The sequence below is a fragment of the Chionomys nivalis genome, chromosome 23, assembly GCF_950005125.1.
Source record: "Chionomys nivalis chromosome 23, mChiNiv1.1, whole genome shotgun sequence".
NCBI lineage: Eukaryota > Metazoa > Chordata > Mammalia > Rodentia > Cricetidae > Chionomys > Chionomys nivalis.
This window is the reverse complement of record NC_080108.1, coordinates 39,631,047-39,656,452: the sequence shown is the minus strand read 5'-3', so window position 1 is coordinate 39,656,452 and position 25,406 is coordinate 39,631,047. Positions and strand designations below refer to the sequence as shown.

The window sequence follows — 25,406 nt, the reverse complement described above, 5'->3', positions numbered from 1 at the left end:
AGGCAAGTTAAGAATACATTGACGAGTACATCAGAGAGGCAGATACGGCAAGGTGGAGGCTGCTTTCCTATAGGCCCGAGATGTTCTCCAATGATGTTCTTAGCTTTCGGATTGGTAGAAGCTAGTTCTCTACTTCTATCAATTTTAGAGTCTGTAGATTCTAAAAGTTTTCTCTATTGTCGTAAGATGTTAGCTTCAACACAGGGAGGAGGAGGGCCAGAACCAGCCAGGATAAGGCCAGCAGCCTCTGGGCTCGCAGCATTCCAGTCTCGCCACTACTGAAGTTCTAACTAGCCAGGTTCTTTTCAGGAGCTGCCGTTCAGAGGTGTGCGCCCGCATGTCGAGATCAGAATACAGCTTTGAGGGTCATCCTCAGGAAGGCAGCCCGCAGCCTCTCATGGTTCTGAAGCTCACCTTTCCCATCAGACTAGACAGTAAAGCCTCTTGTCTCCACCTCCTATTGCTGGCCACCACATCTGGCATGGTTTGGGGATCAAACTCAGATCCTCAGGTTGCAAGGCAAACACTTTACTGACTGCCATGGACCCAGGACCACCCCTGCACCCCGTCCCTTACTCTCTGGTTGCACTGGTACTTCCTATGTAACTCAAGCAGGGTGTTAACTCATGGAAGTCCTCCTGCCTCAGCCCCATGAGTTCAGGGTTTGGTTATAAGTCACATTCAACGTGTATGCCTATACTAGGGAGCAAATTTAGGGCCTTGCTAGTCATGCACTGAGCTATTTTCCCAGTCCTTTTAAATATTTTATTTTCAGAGAGTGTCTAAAGATGTCCAGGTTGATTTTGAACTTGTTCTGTAGTTCAGACAGGCCTTGAACCTGTCTGGTTAAAATAAGATTTTATTATAGGATTTAGTGCTGGTGGGGGGTGTAGGAAGGAGAGCCAAATAACAAATTTCTAAAGGGCTTTTTAAAATTACATCTGACTTGTGAAATATGTGCATAAAAAGGATTTGGGACTTATTGACTACGTCAGTGCATAAAAAAGCTCTTAATCGGGACACTGAATCTGAGGCTACTCGTTTCAGAGGCTGCGCGGAGTCCTCCCGGACGCCAGAGGCGCAAGCGGCCGCGGTTCCTGGCGGAGCAGGTGTCCTAGCGGTCTTTCTTGGGGGCGTGACGCAGGGCCCCGGCGCGCCTGCGCGGTGCGGCGCCTGGGCGGGGCCTGGGCTTGTCAGCCGAGCGGGGAGGAAGGAGCCGGCTGCGTGCGGTGTGAGGGGCGGGACCGGGCGGGCTGCGGAGGGTAGGCACGCGGAGGCCGGGCCATGCGTGCGGGCCGGGGTGTCGTGGAGCTGCTGCTGCTGCTGCTGCTGCTGAGCAGCGCGGGGCGGGCGGGCGGCTCCGAGGACATCGTGGTCGGCTGCGGGGGCTTCGTGAAGTCGGACGTGGAGATCAACTACTCGCTCATCGAGGTGAGCCGCGCCGCGCGTGGCCGGGGGCGGGCTGTGCGACCTCGGGCCAGGCTCTCTGCGGCTCCGCACCCTTCCCTAGCAGCGCCGAGGGCCGGGCGGAGGGCGGAGAGGGCCTACTAGACCCTGGCTCCCCCAGACCGAGACTCCTGAACTCAGATCTGCCCAACCCATATTGCAGAACCTGGAAACCACACGTGTCACTCTCCATACTGCAAACCCCGAGGTTCGGACCCATGGTTCCTCCATCCTTCCTGGGGTGCCTTTAAAGAGATCGATCCCCATCGCTAAGTTCGGACGTGGAGCAGTATAGCTACCTCTGGGGCTGTGAAGCCGCCGCTCTGTCCCCACTACTCCTTTGCTTTTCAAAGTGCAGAGTTTCCAGCCACCCTGCATAGTCGCTGCAATTCCGCTAGAGATTTGTGAAGCAGTTTCTTCCTGAGTCGAAAGTTCCGTGAAATGATTATCAGCCCAGTGGGATTCTGACCCAGAAAGCCCGCGAGAAGAAGGGGGATGGGCAGGAATAGACTCGAGGGACTGGAGAGAGATCTGGGCCTGGTTTTCCCAAGGAGGCTGGTAGCCAGAGAAGGGGGTGGGGTAGGAGGTAGACAGGGGCCCAGTAGGAGAAATGTGGAGTGCCAAAGAGAAGGGTATCCGAAGCCCCTTTGAGCTGCTCCAGTGCTGGCAGTGGCCTCCTTTAGCATGTCCCTTAGGACTGGGGGAAAAGGTGAGGAGAAGGCGTCCCCACCCTGATTTCCCTTTGCCCTTTCTCCAAACCCCAGCCTGTACGTGTAAGACGGCGTTAGACGAGGTAGAACCTAGAAGCGTGGTTTCCTAAGGCAGAGAATCAGCTGTTATCTTCCAGACTTTCTGTGTGGTTGGCTGACTTATATTTTATTTTATAATTTTTTTGAGACAAGGTTCTTATGTAGCCCAAGCTGGCCTTAAGCTCAGTATACCCAAGGCTGGCTTTGAACTCTGGACTCTCTTTCCTCCAAAGGACTGGATAGCAGGGGTATGCCCTGGGTCCTTCTACACAGGACTCCTGGGAATTGCTGGGGACATGTTACTAGGTACAAGTGCCACCTCCTGGTTTTGCAGCATTGGGTGTAAGAAACTGCCTTGGAAGGGCTTTTCAACTTAAGCTTCCTCCAGCTTTGGGAGAAGGGAGAGGGCAGTTGGGTGCTCTCACCCCATGCACTAACAGGGATTGATAGAGCAGAAAGTGGATTTTGTGGCCCATTGTGAACTGTGTTTCTCGAGCCCTAGGTTCCTTGTCCACATGTCTGGAGCAACCGATCCTTTTGTAATGGCTGCTTACGACATCAGACATTTCTTGTATTTAATTCCCCACTTAGAGATATGTTGCCCTTTTCTGATATGTACTTTACAGAAGATGTACTATATGGGCCAAAGAGTGAAGTGTGGCAGCCATACTTTTGATTTTGAATGAACAGGCTTCCTAACTACATAGCAAGCCAGAGTTAAAACATAACTAGAAACCGGCAGATGCACAGACAACAGTGCATCCATCATTAAACAGAGCGCTCAGCATCCAGCAGAAATTGACTGAGGAAGTCACCCGGAGTCCTCAGTGTAGTGAAAGAACATTACACCATGTTAGAGATGACGCCATCAAATCAGGTGCTTACAGCGTCCATCAGAAACGGACTGGGGAAGTTGAGGCACCAGCTGGAGTCCTGCTTGAGCTTTCTCTCCATGTCTGAGTTTCCCACAGCCCAATCTGTGGCTTCTCTAGGCACTTTTCTATCACAGATGGACAGTAGTGACATGTGTTGGGAATGGCTCACCCTCCAGCGGTGCTGCTCTCTTCCCTCCCTGCCACAGTGATGGGGCCAGTCCTTGGAAGACACTTTTAGACAGCCATGTTTAGGTCTGAAATGGAGACGGGGCAACAGTGCTCCAGAGCCAGCTTCTCAGTGAGTTCAAACTGCATGTGACAGTTTGCCCATACAGTGTATTTTATAACATGTAAGTAATCTAGGTGATCAGTCTTCCCTTCTCCTTCCCTTTCTCTTTTGAGACTTGCCCAGGCAGTCTGGAGCTTCCGATCCTCCTGCCCTCGCCTCTCAGATGCTAGGCCTGCAGGGGTTGTGCAACCATACCTGGCTGCCATTTCAGCCTTCTTCCCTCTGTTTCTGCTCGAGGTGCCTTCTGAGGTTCATGCACTGAAGGATTGTCTCGGGGGAATCTCAGTGCAGAGAACGTCTGTCCTTCAGCAGTAGCCTGTACAGCTAAAAAGAAGAATCACAGGGGCCGGAGAGATGGCTCGGTGGTTAGAAGTACTTGCTGGTCTTGCGGAAGACCAGGGTCAGTTTTCAGCATTCACACCATGGTCTGCAACTATCTGTGACTCCAGTCCCAGGGGATCCAACACCCTCTCAGGCCTCTGGGTATCGGGTACCCACAGACATCTATGCAAAACACTCATGCATAAAAATAAATACATCTGTAAAAAATTATAGGTTCTAGTGGTTTAACAGTCAGAATTCACATCAAAACAGGGTTCTTGGACTTGGGGTGGAAGCTTCAGTCAGCATGAGACCTGAGTTCCATCCCCAGAACCCTCGTGATTTATAAAAAAAAAAAAGTCAGCCTAGCCTGCTTGGTGAGTTCCAGGCCTTTGAGAGACCCTGCCTGAACAACAAGGTGGGTAGTTCCTACAGAGTGGCAGCTGAAGTTATCTTTTGGCTTGCACACACACACACACACACACACACACACACACACACACACTCCCCACTCCCCACTCTGTTTTTCCTGATAAGCAGCCGTCTTCAGTCGCAGGACATGACTTGGGTAGAGCAGCAGCTGGTGACTCCCTGGGTGCTGCCTCCTGGTCCTCCAGGCCAGTGCATATGCAGTGCATGCATCTGAATTTCTTTATGGTCTGGAACAAATTCGTTTTTACCCTTGACTGAATAACTGGACTCCACAGTCAGTAAGTCGTTGTCTGGGCTGTGTGGATCCTGCCCATGAGCACTACAGACCATGCCCTACTTCACACTGCCCCTTTCAAGTGCGCACTGGGCCTGACTGCTTCTGTGTTTCCTAGGACTCCACTGGATCATGCCTGTATTTTTGCTACAGAATTTTTTTTTTTTTAAAGTGTGCTTATATGTATCTATATATGGTTATGTGCACATGAGCTCAGTGCCCTTAGAGGACAGAGGCGGGCATTGGATCCTAGAGCTGGGGATGAACTCTGCAAGAGCTGCAAGTGCTCTTAATTGCTGAGCAGTTCTCCAGCCCCAACATTCATATTTTAGAGGTCAGGCTGATGTCGTCTGACCCAAATGTGTTTTTACAGATTGGGACACAGGTTCAGAGTCATTGAGCCATGCAGGCCGGCTGAGGGATTTGCCTCTAACCCTCTGGTGCTTCTCTGCCTGATGGTTCCCAGTGGCATTCCTTCAGAGAGTGTTAAATAGAACACTCTTCTTTTTGAGTGTGTACCCTGTGACTGCTGCTTGCCACACCACTGTGAGTAAGTGCAGGTATCCTGAAGCAAGGTGTCTCTGTTTTTACTGTGAGGAAGCTTGGCCTCTGGAGGTGCCATGACTTTGTTAAGGACACCCAGTGTAGGGAGACCCTGATATGGCTTTGCACCTTGCAGCTTAGAGGTTTGTGTCCACAGAGGTTTAGGGTGCAGCAGTTGTAGCCACGCCTTAAGGAGGGCGAATGCATTGGATGTCTCTCACATCAGTCTTTGTCCTGGTGGTGGCGGTGGAGGGCTTTAAGCGAATACTCCTCTAAGCATCTAGAATCATTTGGGACGCTAATAGTTCAGCCCCCAGTGCTTACCCTAGACCGTCTTGTTAAAGCCTTGGGGGCAGCCCAGGAATCTGCCTCCTGACTTGCCTTTCTGTCTGAACTGCAGTGCTGGAGTAGAACTGAGGGCCAGGCAATCATGGATTTAAACACATTATTGTGTGTGTCCATGCGTACTGTGTGTGAGGTCAAAGGATGACCTTGTGGAATTGGGTCCCTCCGTCAGCCTTGATGTGGGGTCCTGGACTTGATCAGGTCTCCAGGCTTGTGCAGTAGGTGCCTTCGCCTGTTGAGTTCCTGCTGGCCTGGGAACCTGGGTTTTCACAAGTGCCTTGCTAATATAGTCTTAAACTCGGAAATTTACACAAACAAAAGTTACTACAGCTACTTAAGCAAACTTCAGTTTTTCAGCATTGAAAAACAAGACTTTGGGGATAGGCTGAAAAGAAACATAAATAGCATTAATTTGGGGTGCCCTGTCTTCTTTCCCTCTGTCCCCAAAGCTGTTGTAGCAGCTAGCTCAGCTAACACTGGCCGACAAGACTGCATGCAGGCATCACATGCTAACTGGTTCTCTAAGACACTTGGTCTTTAGTTTTCTTTCCTTGCTTTGCAGATAAAGTTGTACACCAAGCATGGGACTTTGAAATACCAGACAGACTGTGCTCCTAACAACGGCTACTTTATGATCCCCTTGTATGATAAGGTAAGAGGCGGAGGGACTTCAGTCTTCACCCAGTGACTCTTATAAAGGAAGTAATCAATTAACATTCCCAAATGACTGGTGAGGGAGCTGGCCTCCCCGCGTGCAGACACTTGTATTGTAATGAGCAGTGGGATGCAGATTTCCCACAGCTGAGTGCATACAGTGGGGCACATGTGGCAATATCTCCTGGCATTCTAGCCCCCACAGCCTCACGGGATGCTGCAGGCATCTTAGCGGTGGGAGGAGTGAGGGATCAGCTCTCAGGGCTGCCGTTTATTCCAGCTGTCACTCGCCAGGATTGACACACTCAGACTGCATAGCTGTGCTCAGGTGTTCACCAGGATTGACACACTCAGACTGCATAGCTGTGCTCAGGTGTTCACCTTTAAGAAATACTTGTTTATGTTGTATGTAGGGTGGGAGTGGGCACTGGCTTGCCTGCACGGTGTGTGTCAGGCAGCACTCTCCTGCTACCTTGTTGTGGGTCTCTGGACCTGAACGCAGGTTATCGGGCTGGCACAGCGAGCCCTTTATGCACTGTATTAACTGGCCAGCGCACAGATGGGCTTCCACATGGCACTCTCCCTGCTGCTAGGTGGGAGTTTCTGGGTGTCTAGCTTGGACCTGGAAAGGAGTCCAACTGGCACCCTCAAGAAGACCCAGGCGTAGGATTTTATTTCAGATGGGGTTGTTTGGGGTAAAGTAATCCCATTGCCCTCCATCTGCCCTGGCCTTCAGGGCTCCTGCCTTCACCTTTCATGGTTTTCCTTGTAGGGAGATTTCATTCTGAAGATTGAGCCTCCGCTGGGCTGGAGTTTTGGTAAGTGAGCTGAGTGACAGAGCACTTTGCGGGGCCCACACTGTGCTGTCATTTTCTTAAAAGAGCATCCTTCGTGGTCTGTGCCTCTTTCTGGGAAAGCTGCCGTGGCAGCTTCAGTTCATTACACAGTCTAGACACGAACTGGGGCCTTCTTTCTGTCGAAGGCCGGAGCTGTTTCTGTTTTGGGTCTCGCTGTGCAGCCTGAGCTAGCCTCATACTCGGTGTCTTCCTGCGTCAGCCTTCTGCAGTTGAGGTTACAGATGTGTGCTACCATGTCTCGCTCCCCTTCCTGCCCACCCCCCCATAAGGGAGTGTTTAAACGTTGTAAAATTTGCCCACTGCAGAATCCAGATGTACATGGACTGGGGATGATGGCTCTTTGGAGGGAGACTCGTCTTCAGGCAGTGGAGGATCCTGAGGGATTCCTTACCTTAACAAAAGGCCACCTGTAACTCATTTTCCCAGAGAAACCCTATTTCAGTAAAGTTGAGGCATCCCAGGACACTGGAGGGGGCCAGCCAGCCAGACCATGGAGCAGAGGTCACTTTCATGGCCTCGGAGGCTTGTTTCTGCTCCCTCCAGTCTAGGCTTCTTATTGAACTGTTCTTCCAGATTTGAACACTGAATGTAGCGGAGTCACTCAGATTTTCTTCTCTCTCTCACTCTGTAGACCAGGCTGGCTGTGAACTCAGAGAACCATCTGCCCCTGCCTCCCAAGTGCTGGGATTAAAGATGTGCCAACTCTTCTCATTTTTAATGGAGGGAATTTTTGCAGAGTACACACACTGCCTAGTTTCCAGATAACACGATAGAATTCATGCTGCGGTGTTCACTGACCTGTTGCACTTACAGGTGACCCTGTCCTCACCTTCTAGAATGACAGGTGCTCTGTTTCTTTCTGTGTTAAGGATTGAACCCAGGGGTCTTGTGTATGTGGTGTCTCTAGCCCTTGTGACAGCTTTGCTGTGTGTGTGTTCTCATTTCGCTACGGGGTGATACAGTTGTACAGACTGGCCTTGAACTCTTTGTAGCCCAGGCAGACCCTTGATCCTGTAATCCTTTTGCTTCAGCCTCCAAGTAGCTGGGATTAGAGTCTGAGCCACCACACTCCATTTAGGTCATTTTGTTTTGAACTTGAGCAAAATGAAATCATACAGGCTGCTTTTTGTGTCTGGCTTCTTCCAGTCTTGTTTATGATACTTTATTGTGTGTGTCTAGGTCATGTCCTCTGCTGTGTGTAGGTTAGGGTTTCTGCTGTTGTGCTAAAGCACCCTAACCAAAGGCAGCCTGGGGAGCACAGTGTTTATTTCAGCTCACATTCTCAGGTCAGCACCAACGCTGAGGAAGCTGAGGCAGGAACTAAGCAGAGCCCATGGAGGAAATCTACAAAATAGCTTGTCCTCCATAGTGGGCTGAGCCTCCCACATTAATCAAGAAAATGCTCCATAGACCATCCTGATGGAGGCATTTTCTCAAGATTCTCTCTTCCCAGGTTTGTCTAGGTTTCTGTCAAGTTGACCAAAACCAACCAGCCCCCCGCCCCCCCAGTCCAGATGTTGACATCAGGCGTCTTCTTCAATCACTTCTCCCCACTGAGCCTGGAGCTCACTGATTTGGCTAGTGGGCTGGCCAGTGAGCCCTAGGAACCCTGTGTCTGCCTCCTCAGCGCTGGGCACAGATGTGTACTTCTGTGCTGGGGACCAGACCTGGGTCTGACTGAGCCATCTCCCCAGCCCTTTCCTTGTGTTTTAAAAGCTCAACTTTCTACTATGAACCTTCTGGTTTTCTAAAGAAAATGCATCGTGTTGATATTAAAGGATCAGATGGTTGCCCTCAGCAGCCACATTTGTGAGGGATTGGAAGCTGGGCGGTGTGACGATTAGTAGTCAGACTGAGTCAGCCTGCTCTGCTCATGTCCTCCTGTGGGGCTCCTGTTGCCATGGAGCTGATGGTCCTCTTTAGGTCGGGAGCCAGCATGTGAGATTTGTCACACACTCTGTGGAAAGATCCTTTAACCTTTTCATGACTCAGTTTACTTCTTGGTAAATTCTTGTGTCCCTTGAAGAATGCACTGGGCATGGTTCCTGGTCCAGAGTGAGTCCTTTGGCACTGGAGACTGTCCAGGTGGTGAAGTGCTTCCTGTGTAAGTCCAAAGCCAAGCGTGGTGGCGTGCGTCTGCAACTGTAGAGCTGGAGCTAGGGACAAGAGGATCCCTGGGCTGCTGACCAGTCAGCCAAGGCAAATGGACAGGTCCAGATTCAGTGAGAGACCCTGCTTTAAAAGCACGGTAGAGAGCTATAGAGGAAGACAGCCGCCACTGATAGCTAGCCTCCACATGCCTGTGCCACACCCATCCGAGCATGGACCACAAGCACACACATGCACCAGCAATACAGCTACAGTGTGGAACTCAGGGAGCCCATTCCTTCTGCGGGGTGGGAGGAGACTCGTGCCTTCACTTTAGTTCTGATTACGTGAGGGCATTACATCTAGAAATACTATGAAGAGTCTGGCTGGGAAGTATGTTCCTTGCATTACATCTAGAAATACTATGAAGAGTCTGGCTGGGAAGTATGTTCCTTGCATTACATCTAGAAATACTATGAAGAGTCTGGCTGGGATGTATGTTCCTTGCATGCATGCTGCCTTTTGTCTCTTGCCCCTACCTCTCCTTTCTTGATTTTTCCCCAGAACCAACCAGTGTGGAGCTGCACGTGGATGGTGTGAGCGACATCTGCACGAAGGGCGGGGACGTCAACTTTGTGTTCACTGGCTTCTCTGTGAATGGAAAGGTTTGGCTCTAGGCTCTGTCTGCTCTTCTCTACATTGCTCTGTTGTGTGCCACCTCCTGTCACCCTTACAGAAGTGGGGCTCTTGCGCTCTTAGGTCACCCACAGTGAGCTCCAGGGGTCTGTGCTTTGTGGTAACCTGGGGTCTGCTTGATTGTGGGGCATGGCCTGTGGTGGGGTGCAGAAAGGGAAGGGCACATGCCCAGGACCTGAGTCGTTGCGCTTGCTGTGTGAGAGCGAGGTGCACTTCCTCCGGGGAAGCTCCTTCCACCCCTTCTCTCGGAGCTGCTCTGGGGAGCTGCTGGCGCCCTGGGCAGTGAGTGCTGCTTCGTGTGTGTGTGTGTGTGTGTGTGTGTGTGTGTGTGTGTGTGTCTGCTCCCAGCTCCATTCTCAGTGGAGCCCTCGTTCTTCCTCCCGCCGACCCCCAAGTAGAGATGAGGGCTCTGCTGGCGAGGGTCCAGTGTGTAGACCTAGAAGTGCTCTTTTGTGCTGGAAGTGAGGCCCTCAAATGTCTCCTGTGGGTTGCTTACTGCAAGAGGGGATCTTGGGTATTTTTCTTTCTTAGAGATTTGTAAAATAATGTTACATTTTAAAAAAGAATTTTAATTATGTGTGGATATGTATATTTGAATGTGGATGTCCTTGAGGGCCAGAGGCATCGGATCACCCTAGACCTGGAGTTAAAACAGTTCCAGGCTGCCTGATGTGGGTGCTGGGAACTGAACCCCAGGCCCCTGCAAGAGCAGTGCTCACTGTTAACCACTGAGCAACCTGCAGCCCCACTGTGGTACACATGCTGTCTTACATTCAGTGTTGCAGCATTTTACTGTCCTTGTCCCCTCTTCACCAGTCCTGACTACATCCTCCTCAGAGAGGCCCTTGACATAAAGAAAAATGTTTTAGGTGCCACTTTGTGTGCAGGAGCTTGAAACAGGGGCCTTGGCTCCTTGGCTGGCTGAGCTGCCCATTGGGTCCTGACGTCCTCCTTCTCACAGGTCCTCAGCAAAGGGCAGCCCCTGGGGCCTGCAGGAGTTCAGGTGTCCCTGAGAAGCACAGGCACTGACGCGAAGATCCAGTCCACAGTCACGCAGCCTGGCGGAAAGTGAGTGGCGTCCTGGAGTCTAGTGTGGTTGCTTGGGTTGAGGGGGTGGGTGGGCTCAGACCCTGATTTGGCTCTTAAGCAAGTTCATGCTTTCAGAAGCCACATTCCCTGAAGTGGGAGTCATCTGACCCACTGTGCAGGTGGGTGATTAATTACCAGCCACTGTCTGTAAAGGCTGTGCCCCAGCCTGGGTTTGAATGGGCTCCTCCATTTGCCTTTGGCTTGGGATAGCCACTTTACCCCACTGCTTTGCTTTTCTAATTTACGGATGAAGGTAAAGAGAGGTTCCTGGGAAGACAAGTGTGATTGTTTCAGATTGGCCAGGTGGTGCTAATGAGCTTGTGCTGACCACAGACTAACACAGTTAGGGTTCAGAGACAGCGTTTTATCATTTACATGGAAACCATTTTGTAGTTGGATCTGGTGGCTGCTTAGTTAACCTGGCGGAATGAAACGTAAAGAGCTGTTTACTGCGCTGTGCAGTGGGGCGAGCACGGCTGTAACTGTGAGCAGATGTGCTGGATTAACACCAGAGTAATCGGAGCTGATACTTATGCAAACATTTAGAGCATTGCTACTTCAGCATGCAAAACCCAACCAACATGGTAACTGCAGCTAATAGTCAGCTTCTAGTGTGTTATCCAACTTCAAAGTCGCCATTGATCGGCTGTCCCTGATCAGTGCCTGGTCTTGGTCTGGAGTAACACCCAGCTGTGCTTCTTTCTGGCCCAGCCTAGACTGAGTGTCCTTCAGCCAAGTTCTTGGGACCAGAAGGGCCTCGGTTTTCCAGAATTTGGAATGTTTTTCATACATACAATGTGTTAGTTTCTCAGTGCTAATAATCACAGCTGACAGGAGGGAGGCTCTATCTGACTCATGGTTTCAGACCATGGGCATTTAGCTTTCATGTGTCTGGGCCCCCTGCCCCAGTGACACACTTCCTGCACCGAGGCCCCACCCCCTACCTAGTGACACTCCTATAGTGACAACTTCTTCTCTGAGGCCTGTCCTTCTGTGTTCCCCACCACCTCCCAATGGTTCATCCTGTCCCGAATCCATCAACAGCTGCTCTGTTGGTTAGGCAAACCCCTCTAACCCTGTACTGGGAACCGAGACCACAGCACACGTGCCTTCAGGGACATGTGAACATGGACTTCATTTCGTCTGTGCGTGTCTTAAGCATGCAGGCTGAAGTTCCCATCCAAAATTTTAAATAATTACTAAACAATTCAGTTGTATAGAATTTTCTACCTTTTTTTTTTTTTTTTTTTTTTTTTTGTTTTTGGTTTTTCGAAACAGGGTTTCTCTGTGGCTTTGGAGCCTGTCCTGGAACTAGTTCTTGTAGACCAGGCTGGTCTCGAACTCACAGAGATCCGCCTGCCTCTGCCTCCCAAGTGCTGGGATTAAAGGCATGCACCACCACCGCCCGGCCCGAATTTTCTACTTTTGTGGTATAGTATTGGTACTCAAAAAGTTCTGGATCTTGGATTTCTGATGTTCAAACGAAGGATGCCCCAGCTGTAGTTTGTTGCAGACCTGACCAGGAGGTGTCTTAAGCTCCTTTGCCATGAACTGTCTTAAGCAGTGCTCAGAGCGCATGTTGGGACCTGGGGAGTAGAAAGGCTAAATTAACAGTGCCAGAAAACAGTGGCCTCTTTAGCTTTATTGTAGCAAAGTAATTCTCAAGCCCTGTCCGGACGGCGGCGTTTCATAGACCACGGGAGAGTGCAATTACTGCCTGTAGTAAGTTCCTTGTGGCAAAATTAGCTTCTGATTGGCAGGTGCCTTGTTCAGATGGAGCCTGGTATGGCTCTGGCTGTAGCCTTTGCAGTCCCGTCTCAACTGGCCGTGGCCTTAGCTCATCTGGAGTTTCTAGAAGTCCGCTTATTGGCCGATGGCTTCGTCACAGTTGTCTGCGAGAGAGGTCACTGACCTTGTTCAAAAGAGGGCATTGCATCCTCTGGACCTGGGGTCACCTGCACTCAGAACCAAACCTGGGTCCTCTGGAAGAGCAGCCAGTGCTCTTAGCCATGAGACAGCTCTCTGGCGCCTACCTTGAATTTTCAGCTTTCCTGTCTCGGCCTCCTAAATATCGGAATTACAGGTGCATGTCACTATGCCTGGCTTTAGGGCCACTCTGTATTAGCTATCTGCCCCAGCCTGGGGCACAGCTCCTCCCTTCCCACTCCTTAGCTTTTAGCTATTTTTTTCTCCTCCCCATCCCTGTTTGTGTCAATCAAGCCTGCTGATTATTGTGAGCTTACGCCAGGACTCCTGGAGCCGCTGGGAGTGTTGGCTCACTGTGTGCTAGCAGTGTGCAGAGTGGCTTTCCTTGCTTCCTGGCACACGGGGAGTGTTCAGTGAGTGAGTTTGGACAGAACTGGATTGAGTAGCTCTTGGAAGCCTACAGTAATTCCCGCATAGTCCCTGTCTAAAACCTGGGTTAAGTGATGTGCTATTCTGTGTTTCTCAGGTTTGCATTTTTTAAAGTTCTTCCTGGAGATTATGAAATCCTTGCAACCCATCCGACCTGGGCTCTGAAGGAGGTAAGCTTCGTCCCGTGTCTGTGGGTGTGCTATTTGGAAGCAATTGTGGGGATGAGTTTGGGATATGAAATAAGTCATAGTTTTCTCCAGATACCTTGAAAGAACCGGGTGCTGAAGATGTAGGTGTTACGAGAGAAAACTCCCCTGCCACAGTGGGTGCCTCTGCTTTTGGCTTCTTCTTTAGGTGACAGTTGTGACATTCTCTGCCATCCACTGTCACTGTATTGAGCTAAGTCAACACCAGAAATTCCCAGTGAAGTTTGTTCTTTTTCTGTCTAAAACAGAAATCGATAATATGCTAATATTCTAGAGGCCTATTGTCCACGTTCCCGGGGAGAGGGAGATCTCAAACAGCCTATGATTGTTCAGGGAGAATGGGTTGCGTGTCGTCATATCTGAGTGGCAGCGTCATATCTGAGTGTCAGCAGCAGCAGTGAGCGTGCAAGCCAGAGAAAACTTCTTGTTTCAAGGAAAGAAACAACAGTGCTTTCCTTTTTGGTTGAAATTTTCAACTTTATTCTGCTTGGTATTTGAAAATTTAATCAGACATGACTGAGTAGTAGCAGTGTTCATTGAAAGAGTGTCTAAGCAATGTGTGATAGCTTGTGCCTGTAATTCTAGTACCTGGGACACTGAAGCAGAAGGATTACAGTGAGCTTTGTAGTCTGGGCTCCATCGTGAATTTTAGATCAGCCTTGGCTATAGAGTGAGACCTTAACTCAAAAAAACAACCCAAAAAAAAAAACCCCAAAGACTGTCTAAAAGGTTATAAGTGCTTGAAATGTCATATAAAGGCTGATTCTAAAATATTATAGTAATTGAATGTTTTTGAATACAAATCAATAATAAAGCAAAGCATGATATGATAAGTTTGGCTAACAGTTACTTGGCAGGGTCAGTGCTTCTGGCCCTGGTTCTGTTTTGTCAACATGGGGTGTTGGCTACCCTGAGGGAGCAGGGGCTCTGGCCCTGGGTTTGTCTCTGTCAGATTTTGGTTAGCAAGGGCATTGCACAGTGTCTGGGGATTGCATTCTGTCCGTATGAAGCCGCTCTGCAACAGAAAGGGAAAACCAGCCTGCTCATTAATTGGAGGGGTCAGAGAGATGGCTCAGAGTAAAGGTACATGCTGCCAGGCCTAAAAGCCTAAATTCAGTTCCTGGGACCCACATGGTGAAAGGAGAGATTCCTAGTTGCCCTCCAACTTCCCATGTGTGCTATGGCATGGCCCCACCCCCAACAAATAAATATTTCTATTTTAAGAAGAAGTTGGGTGTGATGGTGGCACATGCCTTTCATCCCAGTACACCAGAGGCGGAGGCAGGTGGATCTCTGTGAGTTCCAGGACAGTCAAGGTGGTTACAGAGACATACCCTGTCTCAAAAAACAAACAAACAAGAAGTTGGACTGTGAGAGGGACGTGAAGGAAGGAAGGGTCCGTCAGTGTGAGGTCACCACCCACATGGGTGGGTGCCCCATCTCACACTTCCTTTCATCCACTTCGCATAGAAAAGAAGAAATTGCAGGGCTCAGTGGGTGGTGCTCGCCATGCAGACCTGACAGCTTGAGTTTCGGTCTCAAAACCCATGTGAAAGATTGTCTGCAATCCCAGTGCTCCTTGGGGAGATGGGAGGAGAATCCCTTAGCTCCCGGGCCTCCCAGACTGGTGCACACAGCTGAAACCACAAGCAGCTCTGCCTCAAGCGAGGTGGAAGGAAGGCTGGGACTGCCACCTCAGGTTGTCCTCTGACCCCCACATGCACTCCATGACATGCGCATCTGCAGTCAACACATGAACACACAGTGGCTGTGTTGTTTTCGGCAGCCAGCCCTCCTTGGCTGAGGGTTAAATATTCATTGCTTCAGCCAGTCTCAGATTCAACCAGCTACCGATTGGATATACGTAGGCATTTTTCTTATTCTTGATTCTCAAATGGTAAATACTGCTTGTTGTGTTGGATGTGGAAACTAATGGAGATTTAGTATTGGGGAGATGTGTATAGCCTCTGTACATGCAGTATGCTGTTATAAAAGGGACTAGGAACTGAGGCTGTCTGAGTTTGGGATGCCCGTGTCTGTAATTTTATTATGAATTCTGTGTTCATACTGCCTTTTTAGTTAAAAATTTAAACATGTCCTTGTGTTGCTGAGTGTTCTGGAAGGACTTATTATTATTTTTGTCTGTTTCCTTTTGAGACTGTCACATTGTATCCCAGGGTGTCCTCAAATTCACAGTCTTCTTCCTACTCCTGTGTTGGGCTGTCAGGGTTTAGCACTGTTGAACTAAGAACTCCTCCTTCTTCTAGGCAAGTACCACGGTGAGGGTGACGAACTCCAATGCTCATGCAGCCGGTCCCCTTGTAGTGGCTGGCTATAACGTGTCTGGCTCTGTCCGCAGTGACGGGGAGCCCATGAAAGGGGTGAAGTTTCTTCTCTTTTCTTCTTTAGTAAACAAAGAGGTAAGCATAGATCGGGGGTGGGGAGTGGCAGGTTGGGGCTTGCTGTTGACCATACCAGTAGTGGTTGGTTTGTGACCTGGATGTTTAAGAACACCATATCTCCATGGACTGTCTGCACCGCGAGGCCGTGGAGCTGGGAGATGCTTGGGTTCTGGCCAGGCTCACACAGTGTCAGGTTCTACTACTTGTTGCTCTGTGGCATCTTGGGTGTGTCACTTTTATTCCTTGGCCAGTTTTCTTATTGTTGGGGAGATGCCTCACCAGTTTTCCTAAGAAGACTGCCCATTTTTAACTTCTGAGGCCGGGTGTAGAGATTTGTGTTCCATTTGCCTGCTTAAATTAACCTCTTGCAAGAAACCCATGCGTTGGCCTCTAGAAGCTGGCCTGGTCTTGTTTGTGGCTGTTGGGTAATCGGAACATGGGAATTTCTTCTTCTCTGACATAGGATGTCCTGGGCTGCAATGTGTCCCCAGTGTCGGGGTTCCAGCATCCAGATGAGAGCCTGGTTTATCTGTGCCATGCGGTCTCCAAAGAAGACGGCTCGTTTTCTTTCTATTCCTTGCCGAGTGGGGGCTACACTGTGGTGAGTGAGTGGGTTTCTCTCTGTACAGGACACTGGCGTGAGAGTGGGCATTGTGCGAGTCAGCTTTCTGTCACCACTTGAGCTGAGCCACCCGAAAGGAGTAAAGGTTTATCTTGGATCATGGTTTCAGTTTCTGGCTGATTACCCTCTTGCTTTTGGGACTGAGGTGAGGCAGTAGGGTGTGGTTGAAGCCTGTGGTAGAGGAAATCTATTCAGTTCCTTCAGGCCCTGCTTCCTACAGGTGCTGCCACGTCCCAGCCCAGGAGCGGCCTTTTCACGTGGCAGCACGGCCCTCCTGCCGCCACATCCACAGTTATCCTGGGACACGTGTGGCACATGGACTGCGTGTTGGATGTGCCTGCTAGTGCATAGGATTTGGGGGCGTTTCAGATCCAAATCAGTAGTAGATATTGAATAGTCAAATAAATGGTGAGCCTGTATCCATGAGTTCTCAGCCAAGCAAGGATAGACTGAGTGTCCCTAAAGCTGAAAACCCATATCTAAAACACTCTAAAATCTGAGTACACTATTGAGTTTGCCATCAGCTTTTGTCTCTTTGTCTGTACCGTGTGTGTGGAATGCAGTGGATCTCAAGTTCAGACTTGGACCTGCCCACAAGATGTCTTATCATGCACTGCAGGCACTCCTGCATCTGAGCAGCTCAGTGGGGGATACCCTGGGGATCACAGCCCGAACTGACACAAGACATGGAGCACAGGGCTCCACTAGACCAGCAGCTGGGATTCACATTCCTCTGGTTGTGTTGGCTGCTAGGCCCAGGTGAATACTGACTGTAGAATTGTGCGGTGCATTCTTCATAATCACCAGACCCCTCCTTCTAGGTGCCCTTCTACAGAGGAGAGAGGATCACCTTCGATGTGGCACCTTCCAGGCTTGACTTCACTGTGGAGCACGACAGCCTGAGACTCGAGGTGAAGCTGCGTCGTGCCCTGGAGGCAGGCGTTTGGGATCCTAGCTCTGGGCGCAGATGTTGCAAACTTGTCCACATCAGCATCCTGCCCAGGATGACTGTTGGAGGACGTGGACTCTGTGCCCTAGCCTGGGGTACACTAGATATCCCACCTCTCTTACACAGTGTCTTCATCTCGCAGAGCTAGCTGGAGTCTGGTCAGCGCTGCTCTTTCAGTGAGGTTGCCCACTGAGTGCCTGGCTTGTGCTTTGGGTTCTGTTCTGTATTGGCCATGCAGTGTGGGCTTAAGTGGCCAATGGTCTTTCTGGAAGTTGCATTTTGTGACGGGAAGAGCCAGTGCCTGTTTAGATAAGCAAGTTAGTCAGTGTGCTAGAGGAAGCACACACTGTCTGGACAGAAGAAGGGCTGTGCAGCTCAGGATGAGGACGCAGGGCTGCATGTGCCATCAAGAGTCCCCTTTGAAAGTGACACCGGGCTACCGCCTAAAGGGGAGTTATCCCTAAAATGTGTGGTGAGTGCAAAGGTCTCAAGGCAGGAGTGCTCCTGAGGAGGTCAGGGGAGCTGTAGTGGAGGGGAGGACGGAGCTTGGAGAGTTGATGGTGTAGACCTTGGTTGGCCACTTCTCTCCAATGCTGCTGGGACTTGGGTATTGCTGAGGAGAGGTGATGAGGAAAGCTGGCCTGGGCAGTAACCATGTGAGCTCAGGAGAGCATGGCCCTCAGGGGATGGTGAGATGTTCAGAAGACATGGTAAGTGTGTTTTCATTGTTCTTCTGTGTCTTTGCTTACAGACATGGAAGTGGTCCCTGCTGGCAGCTTGCAACACAGAGGAAGCGCCCTAAGGGGGGTACTTGGCAGTTGTGCTAGTGAAAAGTTATTCTCGGATTGTTTTATGATGCACTGAGAAGCAGCCCTCTAAAATAGCAGTCAAGGGAGCTGGCCCCGCCGTCTAAGGTTGCATTAGGACACCTAAGTCCAGGAGGCCAGGAGGATGAACACGGAGCCTTATTGCCAGCATTGGCCTTGCAGGAAGGGTGTGACAGGTCCTTGGGCAAAGTACCAGACAGTGGTCAGATGCAGGCTTTAACCCGCAGTGTGTAGAGTTTCAAGTGAGGGCCTAAAATGTTCCATCAGGCTAGGGAAGCTTCCCCATTTCATCTGTGTGCTTCAAGCACCTGGCACGTAGTAAGCGTTGAAAACGTCTGTTGGACTTGTGAGTTGATAAGTGGATAAATAGCCAGCTCAGCTCTTAGCTTCAGAAGATTATCCCTGAATCAAAAGGAAGCCATTTTCTTATTCCTCCTCTCCCCTCTGCACACTCTTCCTGTTTTTGGTTTGAGACAGAACCATTATGATCCTCCTGATTAGCCAGTTGAGTACTGAGATTACAGGCAGGTGCTGCCTGGGTGCCGAGTGCCACCGTGCCCTGCAGTTATACCTAGTGCTTGCAGTCCAAGGGTGTATTGTCGTGCCAGGCTACAGTTTTGCCACTTTGCAGCTCTCTTTCAAATAATACATACTTTGTAGCATGGAGCTGAGGCAGGACGGGCTCCACTGAGCCTAACCAGAGGGGGATGAGATGTAGGGAATCAGTCGGGCCTTTTAGATGCTGAGGAGTTTGAAGATAGACAATTAGGTTGTTGATATCTCACCCAGATAGCTCACCTGAGAAACCAAAGGTGGGGGCTTGGAGCTCAGTGCTACCCAGGAGAGCCCAGTCTTGGTGCTTGGAGCAAACAGGGCACACACAGACAAGGCATGGGGCTGTGTGTTGAGAGACTTTGCAGAGGAAGTGTGGACTGAAGGAACCTGGCCTGGGATCTTAGGTGTGGGCTCTTGGACTTTGAAAGGGGAGGGTAGGTCACTGATCTTAGATAATATTGGTGGAGTAGGTTGGGGTTTCAGGTGATGCTGAAGGGACATGCTATGGGTGAAGGGAAGGGCTGTGGGTCACAAGTAATGTTGGGGGTGACAGGTTGGTGGTCTAGGGAGATGCTGGGGTCCCAGGAGATGCTAGGGGACAAGCTAGGGTCCCAGGGGACAGATAGGCTGGAGTTCCAGGAGATTCTGGGGGAAGGGATGGGGTCCCAGGAGATTCTGGGGGACAGGCTGGGTCCCAGGAGATGCTCTGAGACAAGGTGGCTTGTATTTGAGAGGCTGGAGACAGGTGGGATTCACCAAAGTGGGGACATGTGGATGGGGCTGCGGAGGGAGCAGGAGAGGGCAAAGCTGGGGAAACCCACAAGCCAGAGGCAGCAACCTGGCTTGGGGAGCGAGCCTGGCGGCTGTTTTTATTCCACTCTGGTGACCGTTCACCATCTGAGAGGATAGATGCTGTGAGGGAGAGGGGCCTGGCTGGAACTAGAGCTGCAAGGGCCAACACGTGGAGCCGTGGTGCTGGCCAGGAAGGGGTCTTGGTGACTTGGGCATGTGAACACCTATTCTTCACTTTGCAGCCCGTGTTCCATGTCATGGGCTTCTCTGTCACTGGGCGGGTCTTGAACGGACCTGAAGGAGAAGGTGTTCCAGAGGCTGTGGTCACCCTGAACAACCAGATTAAAGGTTAGTCACCCTGAACAACAGGTTAGAGGTGGGCAGGCATGGTGGTCCTGAGTGTGCTCAAAGGCTCTGTTTGAATCCTGGAACAATAGAGACACAAGGGACAGAATCTCCATGGGACACAAGCTTGGGCTTCTCTTTGATTCACGCGCTTTGGTTTCACAGTCAGAACAAAAGCTGACGGCTCCTTCCGCCTAGAGAACATAACGACAGGGACGTACACCATCCATGCTCAGAAGGAGCATCTCTACTTTGAGATGGTCACCATCAAAATTGCACCCAACACTCCGCAGCTGGCAGACCTCATTGCTACTGGGTAAGTGTTCTGTCTGGTCAGGGTGACTACTGACCGTGACCAAAAGCAACTCGAGGAGGGAAGGGTTTATCTGGCTAACACTTCCATATCACAGTCCATCACTGAGTGAAGTCAGGTAGGGATCTGGAGGCAGGAACAGAAGCAGAGGCCATGGATGGCTGACAACTGGCTTTCTCAGCCTCCTTTTTTATATACGCAGACCACCTGCCTAAGAGTGGCACCGTCCTCAGTGAGCCGGGCTCTCCCACATCAGTTATCAGTCCAGAAAATGAACCACAGGCTTGCCTACAGGCCCATCTGGTTGACCGTTTTCTCAGCTGGGATTCCCTCTTCCCAAATGCTTCCAGCGTGTGTGAAGTGACATAAACTAGCCAACCCACGGCTGTGTGCAGTCTTGGGAGCGTCCCAGCTCCTCTCTTAGCAGTGGTGGAGAAGAAAATGAGCCTCGACCTGACTGTATTTCTGCCCAGGATTCCCTCAGTTCCAGTAGCTCTCGAGAGTCAGCTGGCTTTCTTTTGGAAAGATGAGAGCTGAGTCTTAATAACTGAAGACACTTGCGTGTTGGACACTTAAGATTGATTTCTTTTGCTTTTAAGTTAAAATGGGTTTGTTAAAGTGGAAAAAGAAGGTGAAGGCGAATGTGCCTCCTGCCACACCTAACAACTTCAATCTGATCCCTGGGAGCCACGTGGTAGAAGAAGGGAATAGGCTTGTATAAGTTGTCCTTGACCTCCACATGTATACAAACACAATAAATAATCATATTTCTACCTCTGTCTGTCTGTCTGTCTTAGAAAAATCTCTCTGAAGTGAGCACTTCCCTTGTCTGATCCCAGAGGGCTTTGTTGGCTTCTCTGATGGTGGTGGGTGTGGAGGTGTTCTGGGAGATGTTTCCGGTTGTTGGTAGAGTTAACCATGTAGTCACTGATTACATGCACGTCAAGGACGGAATGGAAAGGTATTTAGGGGTTTGCAGCCTAGAGAGGTGTTGCTGAGATAGGTGATGAGGGTTCAGGTTTGGTGCCGCATGGCCACTAGGTGGCACACTCTCCTGCATCCTGATGATTGGCCTCCTAGGCTGGTCAGCTGGAGGTGGGATACCACCAGCACTGCAGGGGCTGGGGAGCCTGAATAGCTGAGGTCACAGGAACTAAGAAAGTGAGTGTTAGGGACAAGGACAAGGTGGTTGCTGACACCAAAGCTAGGAGCCTAGTCACCAAGGAAGCATTGCAACCCTTCAACTTTGAAGGAAGTCAGTTATCCTTAGAAAATAATTCTTGGGTTCAAGTCCTGTTCCTCTCCCCTCTGCTTTTGTCTTGCTGGAATGACCAGGTTTCTCGTTGCAGGTTCAGCATCTGTGGCCAGATATCCATCATCCGCTCCCCTGATACTGTCAAACAGATGAGTAAATACAAAGTGGTCCTGTCCTCTCAAGACAAGGACAAGGCTTTGGTCACCGTGGAGACGGATGCTCATGGATCATTTTGCTTTAAAGCGAAACCAGGGACCTACAAAGTCCAGGTGCGTGTTTGTCTTAAAATATCTGCGGGTTGGGAAGGTGACCGTCAGGAGAGTGCTTGCCCTGCAAGCATGAGGACCTTTGATCCCTGGAGTCCATTAAAAGGCAGGTGTGCTGGCATTGGCTTGTCATTCCAGTGCTGGGGAGGCAGAGGCAGGCAGATCCCTGAGGCTCACTGGCTGGCCAGGCTTGCCTGCTAGGTAAGCCCCAGGCCAATGAGAGATTTCATCTCCAAAGAACAAGATAATTGGTTTCTGAGGAAACAGCGTCCAAGGTGACATCCAGCCTCCACTCACTCTCACTGCCCCCACCCCAGCTCGGGGAAAAGCAAGGGCTTTCCAGATTGTTATACGCCTTTCAGTTCCCTCTCCTTCCTCCGTGTGAGGGCTGTGGTAGGCCGAGGCTGTCTTCTCTCCCTGGGTATGTGCAGGGCTGGCAGCAAACGTGTGCCCTCCTGTGCCATCCTTGTTTCTGGCTGCTCTAGGGCATCCACGAGGCCAAAGCAGAGCAAAGCCAGTTCTTGCAGTTTTAGAATTTCATGGTGCCAGCTTCTGAGAGCCCAGACTAGAGGAACTACCCCACCCTGACTCCAGGACAACCACAGACCCCAGGGAGCTTGCCCATTCAGGCAGAGGAGCAGGGCAGCCCCTGTCTGGAGTATCCCCACAATGGAGTAGGCCTGAGCACAACTGGGCTACTGGCAAGACAACCAGAGGTCTGCCCGCCTGGGAAAGACCATGTGCCTGGAGCCCACAGGGCTGGCCAGTCAAATCAGCTCTGCTCCCAGCTTTAGTGAGGGAGGCCTGGAAGTGTCTACTAAGCGTGGGTCTTCTAGAGTGGGTTCCTCCTTCTGGAGGGACAAGTGGAGATATTTGGTGGGTGCCCAGCTTATGTGAAGATGGCCACATCGACAGCTCCTGAGGCTCTGTCAGAAGCCCAGAGTTGGGCAGTTCTTTACTGGGAATGCAGCAGGGATGTGTGCCTCCTTCCCCGTCCTTTTCTGAGCTTGGGAAAGGCACACAGGAAAGGAATCGAGTGTGATGGCACATGCCTGCAGTCCCAGCGCTGGGGAGTGGAAGCAGGAGTGTGAGTTTCAGGCTAGCCTGGACTGCAGAGTCTCTGTCTTAAAGTAACACAGAAGAAAATAAGCACATGGAAAAAGAAAAATGACCTAATTCTATGGGTGCCTCTGGGGAGGCACCAGACAGTCTCTCTCTTTGAGAGTTGGTTTTACAACAGCCCAGGTTGACTTGGTCTTGGGGTGTTCTTTCTGCCTCAGACTCCTGAGTGGGAGGTTAGAGGCTGGTGCTGCCATGCCTGGCTTAGGTATTAAACTACTAGTGTGTTACTATGAAAATACCACTTCCTACTGGGCATGCTGGCGCACGCCTTTAATCCCTGTGCTGGGGCCAGAGGCAGGCGGATCTCTGAGTTAGAGGCCAGCCTGGTCTACAGAGTGAGTTCCAGGACAGCCAGGGATACACAGAAACCCTGTCTCGGGGAACAAACAGAATTGTTGTATTTGGTGTGATTACACATCTAGGCTCAGTGTGAACCTTCACCCTTTAGTATCTGCTGAGCCTGAGGCCCTCAGGAAGGCTCTAGTGCTTCCAGCCTCACAGGCTGGGGAAAGCTGTTCTCTGAAGCTTCTAGCACAAGTTCTCAATCTCTGGGTCACAACCCTTTGTGGGGGGGGTCCTATATCAGAATCCTGCGTGTCGGATGTTTATGCTGCAGTGTGGTCCCATGGCAGAATCCTGCGTGTCTGATGTTTATGCTGCAGTGTGGTCCCATGGCAGAATCCTGCGTGTCGGATGTTTATGCTGCAGTGTGGTCCCATGGCAGGATCCTACGTGTCTGATGTTTATGCTGCAGTGTGGTCCCATAGCAGAATCCTGCATGTCGGATGTTTATGCTGCAGTGTGGCCACAGCAGTAGCAGAACTGCAGCTGTGAACTAAATGCTATGTTGGGGCCACCACAGCATAAGGAAGATTGAGAAGCACTGCCATCTCATCTTCTCACAGGTGCTGGTGCCTGAGGCTGAGACCAGAGCTGGGCTGATGCTGAAACCGCAGACGTTCCCTGTCACCGTGACCAACAGGCCTGTGATGGATGTGGCTTTTGTGCAGTTTTTGGCATCTGTTTCTGGAAAAGTCTCCTGCTTAGGTGAAGTGTCCACTGCAAATGAGAGTGGGAGAACTGGACAGTGGGAGGAGATGGGACCAGGTGTCTCTGAAGTGGGGTTACAGTAAAGGCAGTGCCATTCCTGGGGAGACCTGCAGGGTTCTGAGGTTTTTTTATTATTATTATTATTATTTTTTTATTTTTCGAGACAGGGTTTCTCTGTAGCTTTTGGTTCCTGTCCTGGCACTAGCTCTTGTAGACCAGGCTGGCCTCGAACTCACAGAGATCCGCCTGCCTCTGCCTCCCGAGTGCTGGGATTAAAGGCGTGCGCCACCACCGCCCGGCTGAGGTGTTTTTTTATGAATGGTGAGTTCTCAGTAACTGCCTAGTTACCAGGCACCTGGATTGTTTCTACTTTATTTTCCAAAGGTTTCTTTTTAGGCTGAAATCAGATCCTGTGTGTGCGTGCGTATATGATGCGTGTATGCATGCTTGGTACGTGAAAGTGTGTGCACATGAATGTGTGTGTGTGTGTGCATGGTGTGAGTGTGTGTGTAGGTAAGGGCACAGTGTGTGTGGGCACACTTGCGCATGTGTGCCTGTGTGTGGAGGTCAGAGGCAGTATTGAATGTCTTCCCTTGATCTGTCTACACTTTTTTCTATTATTTGGAGACAGGGTCCCTCACTGACCCTGAAGCTGATCGGTTCAGCTAGGCTGGCTGAACCGAGAGCTCTAGGTACTGCTTATCTCTGCCCGCTCCCGGTCTTGGGGCTCCTGGTGCACATTGCCATGCCAGCTCTTTATCTGCATTTATGGGAACCAAACTCAGACCCTCATGTGTGTGTGGCAGGCAGCTCACCACACACACATCTGGATCATCTCCCCAGCCTCCTTTGGTGTTTTTTTGAGTCCGGGTCTCATGTAGTCCAAGACTGCGAATGCTTTTTTTTTAAAAAAATGATTTTTTTTTCTGAAAGGTTCATTTATTATGTACAGTGTTCTGCCTGCATGTGTTCTTGCAGGCCAGAAGAGGGCACCAGATCTTATGGTTGTGAGCTACCATGTGGTTGCTGGGGATCGAACTCAGGACCTCTGGAAGTATACTCTTAACTGCTGAGCCATCGCTCCAGCCATCTTAGAATGATCTTAACTTTCTTGCCTTCAGCTCCCAAATGCTAGGATTGTAGGCGTGCACCACGACCCCCGGGAGGCCTGAGACTTTCACTTTGTAAAATGGACATACTGCCCTTCTTGGAGTCTATAAGGGATTTAAATGCAGTTTCCTCAGTGTTGCTGCTGATTCTGGTTAGATTCCAAGGACTGTGACCTGGAGCAAGTTACTAACCCTCCCCTGTCTTGGGGTGACTGAGAACTGGGTCATTATACTGTCCTGGAGGAAGTGGGCCAGAGCTGCTCTTGGGGGCTCCCAGGCGTTCTGTCTGAACTTGCCTCCAGGGCTTATTGCTCAGGCTAAGCACTCAGAATCTCAGCAGGGTTTGCTGTAGCAGTCATGTGAGGTTCTTGGGTCTTCTCTCTAGATACCTGCGGTGACCTGTTGGTGACCCTGCAGTCACTGAGCCGCCAGGGTGAGAAACGCAGCCTCCAGCTCTCTGTCAAGGTCAACTCCATGACCTTTACCTTTGACAAAGTGCTCCCTGGGAAATACAAAGGTAAGATCAAGCCTGCTCCTGTCGTGAGCTCTCCCAAGCCTGCTCCCCCTTTGTGCTTTCTGT

The 25,406-nt window shown here is 50.6% G+C and overlaps 1 protein-coding gene across 2 annotated transcripts in view; it reads left to right on the top strand.

Moving 5' to 3' along the window:
* Nucleotides 1–1,234: 1,234 nt before the first annotated feature.
* LOC130865175 (BOS complex subunit NOMO1) overlaps nt 1,235–25,406 on the top strand; it is a 56,554-nt gene continuing 32,382 nt past the window's right edge. For both annotated transcript variants that reach the window (XM_057756045.1, XM_057756046.1), the window contains exons 1-14: nt 1,235–1,431; nt 5,837–5,926; nt 6,701–6,746; nt 9,438–9,538; nt 10,531–10,637; nt 13,111–13,183; nt 15,487–15,639; nt 16,085–16,222; nt 17,065–17,154; nt 19,609–19,714; nt 19,877–20,027; nt 21,374–21,548; nt 23,573–23,714; nt 25,212–25,343. In XM_057756045.1, the coding sequence (XP_057612028.1) occupies nt 1,285–1,431; nt 5,837–5,926; nt 6,701–6,746; nt 9,438–9,538; nt 10,531–10,637; nt 13,111–13,183; nt 15,487–15,639; nt 16,085–16,222; nt 17,065–17,154; nt 19,609–19,714; nt 19,877–20,027; nt 21,374–21,548; nt 23,573–23,714; nt 25,212–25,343 (1,651 nt within the window). In that variant the 5' untranslated portion in view covers nt 1,235–1,284. The remainder of the gene's footprint in view (nt 1,432–5,836; nt 5,927–6,700; nt 6,747–9,437; nt 9,539–10,530; nt 10,638–13,110; nt 13,184–15,486; nt 15,640–16,084; nt 16,223–17,064; nt 17,155–19,608; nt 19,715–19,876; nt 20,028–21,373; nt 21,549–23,572; nt 23,715–25,211; nt 25,344–25,406) is intronic.